General features: G+C 33.6%; 1 protein-coding gene across 1 annotated transcript in view; it reads left to right on the top strand.

Moving 5' to 3' along the window:
• The window catches only part of TTC21B (tetratricopeptide repeat domain 21B), an 80,525-nt gene that overhangs the window by 35,576 nt on the left and 32,797 nt on the right, over nt 1–12,152 (top strand). Inside the window, exons 14-19 of the mRNA XM_025405547.1 lie at nt 155–379; nt 2,195–2,433; nt 3,992–4,064; nt 4,982–5,092; nt 6,153–6,291; nt 9,563–9,669. Of these exons, the coding sequence (XP_025261332.1) occupies nt 155–379; nt 2,195–2,433; nt 3,992–4,064; nt 4,982–5,092; nt 6,153–6,291; nt 9,563–9,669 (894 nt within the window). The remainder of the gene's footprint in view (nt 1–154; nt 380–2,194; nt 2,434–3,991; nt 4,065–4,981; nt 5,093–6,152; nt 6,292–9,562; nt 9,670–12,152) is intronic.

The raw sequence follows: 12,152 nt of genomic DNA, 5'->3' as shown, positions 1-12,152 counted from the left end.
AGAGGGTTAATAAGAGGGCAGAGATAGACTTCATGCATACAATCAAAGATGGACTGTTCTCAGTGATCTCATTATTTTAATGTTTGATGGATTATAAATTATGTGTTGATGTTGTAGGCACTCCAAGGAAATATTATTAAATATTATTTTTCAGGTGAGAGAATATCCTTTATATCATTTGATAAAAGCTCAGTCACAAAAGAAAATGGGAGAAATAGCAGATGCAATTAAAACACTGCATATGGCAATGAGTTTACCAGGAATGAAAAGAATTGGAGCTTCCACAAAATCAAAAGACAGAAAAACTGAAGTTGATACAAGCCATCGTTTATCGATCTTTCTTGAATTGATAGAGCTTCACCGCTTAAATGGAGAGCAGGTAGGTCAAGTTTTAATTTAAGGGCTCAGATGTGAACTTTCTTATTCTAACATATATATTAGTAGAAAATGAAAAGCTGGCTGGGCACGGTGGCTCACACCTGTAGTCCCAGCACTTTGGAAGGCCGAGTCGGATGGATCATCTGAGGTCAGGAGTTTGAGACTAGCCTGGCCAATATGGTGAAACCCTGTCTCTACTAAAAATACACAAAAATTAGCTGGACATGGTAGTATGTGCCTGTAGTTCTAGCTGCTCAGGAGGCTCAGTGAGGCAGGAGAATCGCTTGAACCTAGGAGGTGGAGGTTGCAGTGAGCCGAGATCACGCTATTGCACTCCAGCCTGGGTGACAGAATGAGACTCCATCTCAAAAAAAAAAAAAAAAAGAAATGAAAAGCTAAATGTATTTCCTTGACCAAGTGGTAAACTTTAGAAAAATTTATTTCTCATTACCTTGTACTAAAACATAAACTTCCTGTAAGCCCCTGAAAGTTAAACATAATTTGCTCCTGGGTGACCTAAAGTATCAGTGTGCTCATGTTGACTACAATGGAACATAATAACATGATGTACAACTCTCTTGGTTACTGTGAATGTAATAATATAATGCAGTTATAATCCTATGAATCCCTAAAAAGACTTACACACATATACACAAACACACATTTATGCACACTCTAGAACTACTGAAATAAAAAGAAAGTACCAACCTGAAATTCTAGTAGATGAGGAAACAAAATAAATGAATGAATACTCATAGGAATATTATAAAGTCAGATATTTTAAAAAATAATAATATATACAGATAAGATAGAAAGTAATTCTGGGAGAATTAAACTTTGTAGAAAATGAGGAACTCAAAGTCATTTGTATCAGTTGTTTTAGGTTGCAGCACTTGCTAATCACTTATTTTTCATATTTTAATGAAAATTAAGAAGGCTGTATTTCTAAATATTTGCCAAATCACAAAGAATTTCCATTTATTTATTGTATTTTTTAGTGATAAGGTCTCACTCTGTCTCCTCGCTGGCATGCAGTGATACAATCATAGCTCACTGCAACCTCCTGGGCCCAAGGGATTTTCCCATCTCAGCCTCTCAAGTAGCTGGGCCATGCCCAGCTAGTTTTAAAAATATTTTGTAGAGGGTCTCCCTACGTTATGCAGGATGGTCTCAAACTCCTGGGCTCAAGTGATCCACCCAGCTCGGCCTCCCAAAGTGCTGGAATTACAGGTGTGAGAGAATTTCTGTTTTACTAATTAACTTAAAGTACATTTAACAAGAAAGGCCAATTATACCCTATATAGTTGATTCTAAGGTACACTTAAATTACATTTTAACATTTCTGGAATTCTTGTAATCTATGAAGTTGAGATGATTCTTAAATGACATTTTTGATTCATCAAGGTACACATTTGGAAATAAGGTAGAATATTCACCTAAAGTGTAACAACAATGTTGTTCTGGTGGAGGGAATAAAGTAATCTGCCACTTAATGAAGACCCAGTGTGTACAGCTCTTCATTATACAATGCTGGGTGCTAAGTAAGTGCTCATTAATATAGTAGCAGTGACCCTCTGTAGCAGCTGCTGTTGTCCTAGGTGTGAAAACATTTATCTAGCTAACAGTATTTACAGCCTCATCTGATTTTGGTCATGGGTTTAGTTTTAAATTTTTGAGGTTTCAGAAAATTCTATTAATTTATTTCATAAATATTATAAATGTACTAGCATTTATTCTGCGTTATGAGAAAATCTCTCTTTCTAGTGTTATTTGTTCACTATTTTGGAAGAATGATATTTTAATTTCATCTTTACAGCATGAGGCAGCCAAAGTTTTACAAGATGCCATCCATGAATTTTCTGGAACATCTGAAGAAGTGCGGGTTACCATTGCTAATGCAGACCTAGCTCTAGCCCAAGGAGATATTGAACGGGCTTTAAGCATCCTTCAGAATGTTACAGCCGAACAGCCTTATTTTATAGAGGCCAGAGAAAAAATGGCAGATATTTATCTGAAGCACAGAAAAGATAAAATGTTATATATCACTTGTTTTAGGTAAGTAATTGTCTCAACCCATTATATTTTGACACATTTAGCCACTAATATTGATTCCCAATTTTTTTTTTTTTTTTTACTTTCTTCAACTGCTTTGCAAATACTTTACAGATCGTTTTCTGAATGTGGTCTTGATTCCTTCTACCACCAACCACAATCACTGTAACCAAGTTGTTTGCTCTCCCTAAAACATAATTATGATTCCTTCAAATTGGCTTACTGTAGTTTCTCAGCTCTCCTTATCAAATATTCTTTTCGGACCCTAGATCTTCCTGTTTGAGAAGGGAAAGTGTACCCTGTATTCTAATAACTTAACAGCATCATGTAATGTAACAGTAATCCAGGGGACAGGCAGGCATATTTATTGTAATAGTTATAGAAAAAAAATTATTTTAGTATGTACCATGCTAAGATGTGGGTTACAGATATTTCTTGGTGAAAGAACATGATCTTAAAAGTATGTCACACTGATGCCCTTATGAGTTATAGGGATACACAACACACACACACATACACATACACACACACGGAGAAAGAGAGAGATTGCTCTTCCTCTTCTCCCCAAACAGAAGGGTAAACATAGAAGCATACACTCTATGTAAGGGAAAATTAACATTTTTAGCTCTTGAGATCATAGTAAACTGTTGATGAAGTAATTCAGTATTGGTTCACCTATATTATATCAAACTCAAAAAGTTGCTCAGATTCTTTTAAGTGCTGAGTGATTCAAAGAAACTGAGCAGCACTGCATGTTTAGATGGATGGACTGGAGTTCCTAGATTGTATTTTCTAAGGTATTTCCAAAAGATCATCACTGTCATCTCTAATGATATGAAAATAATTCAAAATAGGGTTGACTTATTTTTGATGTAGCATAATGTAATAGTTAAAAGCACAGATTTTGTTTCAGGAAGATCTGACACATCAGCTGCAACTCTTAACATCATCTATAAAACCGAGATAATTCTCAAGAATTTTTGGACCAATTAGATGAAATACTCTATGTTAAAGACTTAACACCACATTGTTATTTCAATAACTTTGGTAATATGACCTTTAGTAGTCTGCGTTTTCAGGTCAAATGTAAGCAACAAATACCGAAATAAAAGACTTTGTATTTTCTTAAGGTAACTTATTTCAGCATATAATTTATGCCATGAGTATCAGCGCTCAAGATGCATAGGAGGACAGTAAAATTTTATTCTCCCATCGTTTTTTGGTACCTTCACTCCCACATCATTTCAGAAGTAAACATAGCAAAATGTATAGGTCCAGACAAGGAGAACTTAGATATTTACTATCTACCTGTACTCGGTTACCTACATTTCAGAAAATGGAAAGATTCAGTGACAGAAATAACTGATCTAGCATATACAATTTGGTTGTGGGTATGCATGAGGTTTTTATAATATTACACTGTTGGATATATAGAGATATTCTGAAGGCTACTGGCTAACTGAAATAAATGAGCTTATTTTTTATTTTATTTTATTTTACTTTATTTTTGGAAGAAGATACCTGTATTCAATATACTAAGTAGTGTTGGTCTGATTTCCAGAGAAATTGCTGAAAGAATGGCTAACCCTCGGTCTTTTCTTCTCCTCGGTGATGCATACATGAATATTCTAGAGGTAAAATTTCTGATGTTACTGAACTGCAATTTTTAAAAAATTATTTGTGATGAGTACAACTTCCTATTAAAAGGATGTTTTTTAAAATAATATTTAATATTTGAAGATCCAGTCATCACAATAAAAGGGAGATATCCATTACAATTTTAAAAAATTGGTTTTTCTCTTTTGAGTTGATGCAGAAATTCAGCACTATTATTATTTGAAATAGAGATGAGACTGGGTGCGGTGGCTCATGCCTGTAATCCCAGCACTTTGGGAGGCCAAGGCGGGCCTATCACTTGAGGTCAGGAGTTCAAGACCAGCTGGCCAACATGGTGAAACCCCATCTCTACTAAAAATACAAAAAATTAGCCGTGCCTGTAGTCCCAGCTATTGAGAAGGCTGAGGCAGGAGAATTGCTTGAACCTGGGAAGTGGAGGTTGCCGTGAGCCAAGATTGCGCCATGCACTCCATCCTGGGCGACAGAGCAAAACTCCATCTCAAAAAAAAAAAAAGTAGAGGTGATACCAGAAGTATGTTAGGAATCTTCTTCTTTTTACCAAAGGATAAAGGGAGCTACAGACTAAGATGGTGTTTTCTTCAAAGGGAACCAATCCTCCAGACCTCTATAACTGGCACTTATAATGACTTCTGGAAATGAAAAGTCAACATGGTGTCTCTTAGTTCACATACTGTTATTTATATAGACAAGAGCACAATTAATATGGGTAGAATTATACTAATAAATTATACCTACCCATACCTGCTCTTCTCATTTATCACCTTTTTGAAATTGTTAAAGTTCCTGTGCTTTAATATATGCTTAGTCCTAGGTAATCTTCCACATGTAGAGCTTAATTATAGAAATGTTGCCCTTTAATGGGACCCAGTTATGCTATTTTTTATTGCTTATTTTTTGTGTCTGGCAATATTAGCCTGAAGAAGCCATAGTAGCATACGAGCAAGCATTAAATCAGAACCCGAAAGATGGGACATTGGCAAGTAAAATGGGCAAAGCACTTATCAAAACTCATAACTACTCAATGGTAAGTACTTTATTGTTTGAAATGTGTCTGTTGCATCAAATTTATCACACCCTGTTCTCGAGAAGCTTCAGCAAGCACCATTTGCATCTTTAATGGTTGTGAACTCCAAATTTGTATTTATGAACTGGGATTTGTGTTAAAGTATCTCAGATTCTTCATTGCTTCATTTTGTGATGATTATTTGGACCCTAGAGCTTGCTTCATCTTGCAGCTAGAATCCTTGCTATCAAATCAATTACTGTAAAGTTGCTATTCTTCTATCTCTTTCATTATGTAACAAAACATGATAAATGTTCTTTCTGTTGCACCAGTTTTTGCAAGCTATGTGTTTTGAGTTCATTTTTTTTTTCCAGTAGGGGAAACAGATTTTTCTTTAACTGTTATATTCTTGCCCTATTCCTGGTAATTGTTGACCATATGTACAATAGCTAGCAAAATGTATGCCTTTGATAAGGTTCCCTGGCCTCATAAAACCTGTAACAAAATTATTTGCCAAGTACCATTCTTTAGTTACTTATCGTAAGAAATGTTAGTTGTTGGCCAGGTGTGGTGGCTCACACCTATAATCCTAACACTTTGGAAGGCCAAGACGGGTGGATCACTTGAGTTCAGGCACTTGAAGCCAGCCTTGCCAACATGGTGAAACCCCATCTCTACAAAAAAAAAATACAAAAAAAAAAAAAACAAAAAACTGGGCATGGTGGTGAGCTCCTGTAATCCCAGCTACTTGGGAGGCTGAGGCAGGAGAATTGCTTGAACTTGGGAGGCAGAGGTTGCAGTGAGCTGAGATTGCGCCACTAGCTTGAGTGACAGAGTGAGACTCTGTCTCAAAAAAAAAAAAAAAAAAAAAAGTAAAAGAAAAAGAAATGTTAGTTGTTTCATGTGATGATCTATTCTCTGAGAAGAATGGCATACTTAATTGACAAGCAGGCATATGCCTACAATTCTTCCTGGTTATTTCTAGTTATACCTATGCTTTAAGTCTGTAATGTGTTAAATAGCTGTGCTTGAATGCCGTTCTCATTGTCTTGTTCCCTTAAATGAAATGAATTTTGTTTAGGCAATCACTTACTATGAAACTGCTCTGAAAAGTGGACAAAAGAATTATCTTTGCTATGACCTGGCTGAGCTCTTATTAAAATTGAAATGGTATGACAAAGCAGAAAAAGTTCTTCAACATGCTCTGGCTCATGAACCTGGTATGAAAGTCTTTCTGGTTTGAAAAAAGTCTGATAAGTCTGATCCATTTTATTTTTATATTGCATAAATATGTATTTGTATTCTCAATATTTTATATGTGGTTGGTTATATAAATACATGCGTATTTTTTCTTTTATCAGAATGCCACTCTACTAAAATGTGATATTTTAAAACCTAGTAGCAGATTTATGAAACAGTTAATTGTGTTATAGAAATATAGCTTACTTCCCAAAATAATAGAAAGTAAGTTATCTGTAAATTACAACTACCTCATATTTAAGCACATTAACATTTTTGTAATCTTTACTTTTTACAAAAGTAGCATGTTTCTTTTTTAAAATTCAAGCTCTATAAAAGAATATAATGCATAAGTCATCTGTTTCTCCTATGAATTCCATTTGCCTTGTTCTCAAATTACCTCCCTAGTAGCTTGTAATTTAATATTCTATATATGTTTGTGTATATATAAATGTAATGTGATTTTCCTGCACAAAACTGTTATTCTTGCTTTTCTGCAATTTTTTCCACATACATGTCCCAGATAGTTTGATGTCAGTACATCATGCATTTAATTTGCATTTCTTTGATGAGTGATAAAGTTAGGTATTATTTTGTTTATGTGTCTTATTTTCTTCTAGGAATTTTTATTCATATTATTCTATCTACAGGCATCATAATGTTCCATAATGCCAATAAATTACTTAATTTTCTTGAAATTATTGGATGTTTAGTTTGTTTTCCATTATTTTGATATTATAATCTGTGTTACAACAAATATCATTGTATCATTCCTTAGTGTACATTTGCATGTATTTTTTAAAGTAGGGTGCTGAGTTGAAGATTTTGTACATTTAAAATTTGTTTAGATACTATCAAGTTACCTTCTTTCAAGTTTGTGAAAATTTGCTTTTTAAAGATCTTTATTTTTCAATAAAAGTGATTACCCATTGCGAGAATTTAAAGATTACAGAAGTGAGTAAAAGTTGTGTCCTCTCCTACTCTCCAGAGAAAACCATATTTAATTGTATATCATGATAATCAGTCTCCCTGCCCCCATCTTTACCTGTCTCATATATACACAATTATTATACCTACCACTTTTTTCTTTCTAAATAGATTATAGTGCACCTATAATTCTGCAGTATGCATTTTTCATTTAATAACTCCTTTCCTTGTTAGAAATATAGTTCTTCTTTATTTTTTAGCATATGTAGAGTATTCCACTGTATGTGAATATCATAATTGACTTGATGAGTCTCATATTGGAATACACATTTACCTTGGGGAATAGTTGGAAGCAGTACTGAGATAAAATCCTTCTTTATATACATATACCTCTCTGTACTTTCTAGAATTGAATCTGGCCCCATTGTTCTTTCTTAAGGCTAAAAACTTCCTGACATTATGTCATATTAGTCATGAAAAATAAACTTATTTTAATTTGCATTTCTTTGATGAGTGATAAGGTTAGGTATTTTATGTATCTTATTTTCTTCTAGGAATTTTTAATTATATTCTTTGTCTTTAATCTTTTACCTAATATTCATGTTGTAGATACTTCCTCCCAGGCTGTCTTTTCTTTATCAGATTTGTTTATTGTATCTTTGATCAAGTAGAATATTTAATGATCATATATCTGCTTTTCATGTCTTTTTTTTGTTTCTGAATTTCTTGTCATTCTCTAAAATTTCTTGTCGTTCTTCCCTAATCCTAACATTATGAAAGTACTTCCATATATTTTTGTCATTTATATTGTTTTAATTTTTATATTGAGAACTTTAATCCATGTACTTTATTCCATATACAAGTTTTAGTATATAGTTTCCAAAGTGTATAGCCAATTTTATTTTCATGCCATTTATGGAACTGCCTCCTTTATTTTATAATAAACTCCTTCATATACATTACTCTGATGATAGGAATCTTTATTTTATTCCATTGTGTATGTTCCTTTTCTTTTGCCAACAACATGTTTAGTGTAGCTTTAAAATACATTTGAACACATGATGAGAGAAGCCGATTGTAAGTTTTCTGATATTTTCAAAATGATCTTTTAGTTTAGCTTTGATGACATTGGTGCTTAAATTCTTCTAATTATAAACATATTTATTGTATGAAGTATTATTAGTTCCATAAAAATATATGCATGGATTTATCAGATCTTCTTTTGAAACACTTGAAAGGCCTAAATGTGGATATACATTTTGAAAAGTTTGTACGGGGAGAGAGATTCAAGTATCATCTGTTTTAGTTACAGTGGGTATATTATATTCATGTAACATAAAATCTTTCATTTAATATTTGCTGAGCATGCCCATGACATACGCAGATGCCTTCATATACATTTCATACATTATCTCCTCAGGATTCATATTCATCTTTGAGGCAGATATAATCATACCCATTTTAAATTTAGCAATCTGAAACTCAGTTTTATTGATATGTTCAAAACTACCTAGTTGGCAAAATGGCATGGCGTGTCATGAACTGTACACTTGACAGATGGTGGAGGAAACATTTTTGTTAATTATCTAGGGTTTTTTTTTATATAACCCTATTTTTTATAAAATTTTTTATAAAGTATTTGGCATTAACCAAATATTTAAAAAGCACTTACCATGTACCAGAGTTTGTTTTCATTACTTTGCATATTTTAACTTATTTAGTAACTTTTTAGCTTTTAAAATCTTACATCCACCCTGTGAGGTAAGTGCTATCATTTTTCCTATTTTACAGATGAGAGGGAATTACAGAATGGTTAAGTACCATGCTCAAAATTAAAGGGCTAGTAAGTGGTAAAGCCTAGATTTGAAACCAGACTGTTCAACATCAAAGTCAGTGCTCTTAATAACTGTACTTTATTGCTTATCAAGTATCTTTGATTTTTAAAAGAGCAGTTATCTTCTTAACTGCATATAGCAACTACCGTATCTTCTTTTAATGACTTCTGTAAACAAATTTTTATACACTTAAGGGTAAAACTGGAAATTATTGTGGTATTAAATTGTTATCTCTTAATATATGTCTAAGAAAAGCCTCTAGTTGTTAACCAGTTCTTAAACTTTTCATCCAGCCAGTTTTTATCTTAAATCTTTTCTTTTCTTTTGTTTTTTTTAATTTGACCATTCTTCAGGTAACTGAGAAAATTTTAACTGTATTCAGTATTTTTCAAAATCATTTTTTCTAGAGCCCAGTTTTTAAAATTCTGGAAAAATGTGAATATTTATTTAAGATGAATAATTTTTTCCATTACATTCCATTCTTTCATAGTAAATGAACTGTCAGCTCTCATGGAGGATGGACGTTGTCAAGTTCTTCTAGCAAAAGTTTATAGTAAAATGGAAAGACCTGGTGATGCGATCACTGCATTACAACAGGTAAACGCATTTGTCTGTGAGTGTGGTCATGAGGTAGGAGGAGATGGATGCAGAAGGAAATATGCCATGTATAAGAGGAAAGCAATCTCTTTTGGCCAAACAGCTGCAGAAAATATGTCAAAATCGAAATACTTATTGAATGCTTATGGATTATACATTTTAAATATATTATTACTACTATTATAACAATTAGGAAAGATTGGAATTTTTAAATCCTGTTTTATAGCTGAGGAGACTTGGTTGAATAACTTGTGTGAAGTCATATGACTAGTGTCATAATCAGGATTTGAACTTAGTGCTTTCTTCCTCCATTTATTTAGTTGTTCTTTTTTCTCTTAATATTTTGTGGTTCTCAACATAGAGGTTTTACACAGATTTCCTTAGGTATGTTCCCAAGTGGTTGATGTTTTTTTTTTGTGATGATTCAGTTTCTGGTTTGCTAACAACTTCTTTATAAGTCACTTAAATTATTATCAAATATACTCTCTGCATCTGTCAAGATGATCATATGTCTTTCCTCCCATTTTTCTTTTCAAATGTGGTATATTAAATTGGTTTATTTTCAAATGTTAAACTACACTTATATCACTGAAATAAATGTTACTTTGATACAATTTTTTAAAAGATTTGCTGGAATGTAAAGATGTTTTACAGTATTTTGTTCAGGATTTCTACATCTGTGTGTTCAACAAATTGATGCTAATTCTTTTTTTCTTTTTTCTTTTTTTGTTTTGTTTTGTTTTTGAGACGGAGTTTCACTCTTGTTGCCCAGGCTGGAGTATAATGGCGTGATCTCAGCTCACTGCAACCTCTGCCTCCCAGGTTGAAGTGATTCTATTGCCTCAGCCTCCCGAGTTGCTGGGATTATAGACGCTTACCACCATGCCCAACTAATTTTTGTAGTTTTCGTATTTTTAGCAGAGACGGGGTTTCACCATGTTGGTTGGGCTGGTCTCAAACTCCTGACCTCAGGTGATCCACCTGCCTTGGCCTTCCAAAGTGCTGGGATTACAGGTGTGAGCCACCGCACCTGGCTGCTAATTCTTTGATGTTTGGAACAATTCAGTGTTCCAGATCTTGAGACCCAACTCTTTGAAGGAAAGGTTTTAATAGACTTCAGACTGATCATTTTCAAATTGCTTCTTATATCAATTTGGATTTTTTTAAGTAGTCAGTTTATCGTTAAATGTATTAACATAAACTTATTTATTGTATCTTTTCTTTTGAATGTCTACAAATGCAGTGAAAAAGATCCCCTTTTACAAACCTGATATTAGTAATTTTATTTTTCTTCTTTGATAATCAATTATGCTAGGGGTTCATTATCTTATTAATATTTTCGAAGGGTCAACGTTTGCCTTTTCTGGCTTCATGAAATGTTTTCTTTCAACCTCATAATTTCTTCTACACTCTTTGGGTTTGGTTTACTAATTTTTATTTTATTTTAATTTTTAGCCTCTTGAAATAGTATGTTAGGTAATGGATTTCAAGCTTTTGTTCTTTTCTTATTCATTTGAAGCAATAAATTTCTCCCTCAACACTGGTTTATCAGCATTCCACAAGTTTATTATTATTTTATTATTATTATATTTATTATTATTATTATAAAACATTTCCTCATTTTCACTTTGACTGGTTCTTTGACCAGTGGGTTATTTAAAAGTGTAGCATTCAATTTTTATAGAGTTCTGATTTGCTTGTTATCTTTTTGATACTGATTTCTAGTACACTTCTGCTGTGCCAAGGCATACTTTGAATGATTCAATCCTTTGCAATTTGTTGAAGCTTGCTTTACATCCCATGTTATAATCAATTTTGGTAAAGGTTCCTTGTGAACTTGAAATAATGTGTTTCTAGCATTGCTGTAACCATAATTATTTTTGCACCAACTTAATAAATACTTAGTTCAACCATATGTCAATTAGGTCAGATTTGTTGATTGATTTCTCTACATCTTCCCTGTTCTTAGGGTTTGGTTGTTATTTGTTTGCTTGGTTTTGGTCTGTTTGTATGAGAGGGATGTTAAAGTCTTTCAGTGTGATTGTGGATTTCTCTTTTTCCATTTAGTTGTATGTATTTTTGCTTCATTTATTTAGAAGATACATTATTGAATGATCCAGATTTAGAATTACAATATCTTCCTGGTGAATTAAGTTCTTTAAAATAATAAAATGGCCTTCTTCATTTCTAGTAATGCTTCTTGCTTTAAAATCTCCTTTGTTTGGCCGGGCGCGGTGGCTCACGCCTGTAATCCCAGCACTTTGGGAGGCCGAGGCGGGCGGATCACAAGGTCAGGAGATCGAGACCACGGTGAAACCCCGTCTCTACTAAAAAAAATACAAAAAATTAGCCGGGCGCGGTTGTGGGCACCTGTAGTCCCAGCTACTCGGGAGGCTGAGGCAGGAGAATGGCGTGAACCCGGGAGGCGGAGCTTGCAGTGAGCCGAGATCGCGCCACTGCACTCCAGCCTGGGCGACAGAGCG

The sequence above is a fragment of the Theropithecus gelada genome, chromosome 12 (assembly GCF_003255815.1).
Source record: "Theropithecus gelada isolate Dixy chromosome 12, Tgel_1.0, whole genome shotgun sequence".
NCBI classification, from domain to species: Eukaryota; Metazoa; Chordata; class Mammalia; order Primates; family Cercopithecidae; genus Theropithecus; species Theropithecus gelada.
Note: the sequence above shows the minus strand (reverse complement) of the source record. Positions and strands in the feature narration are given on the sequence as shown.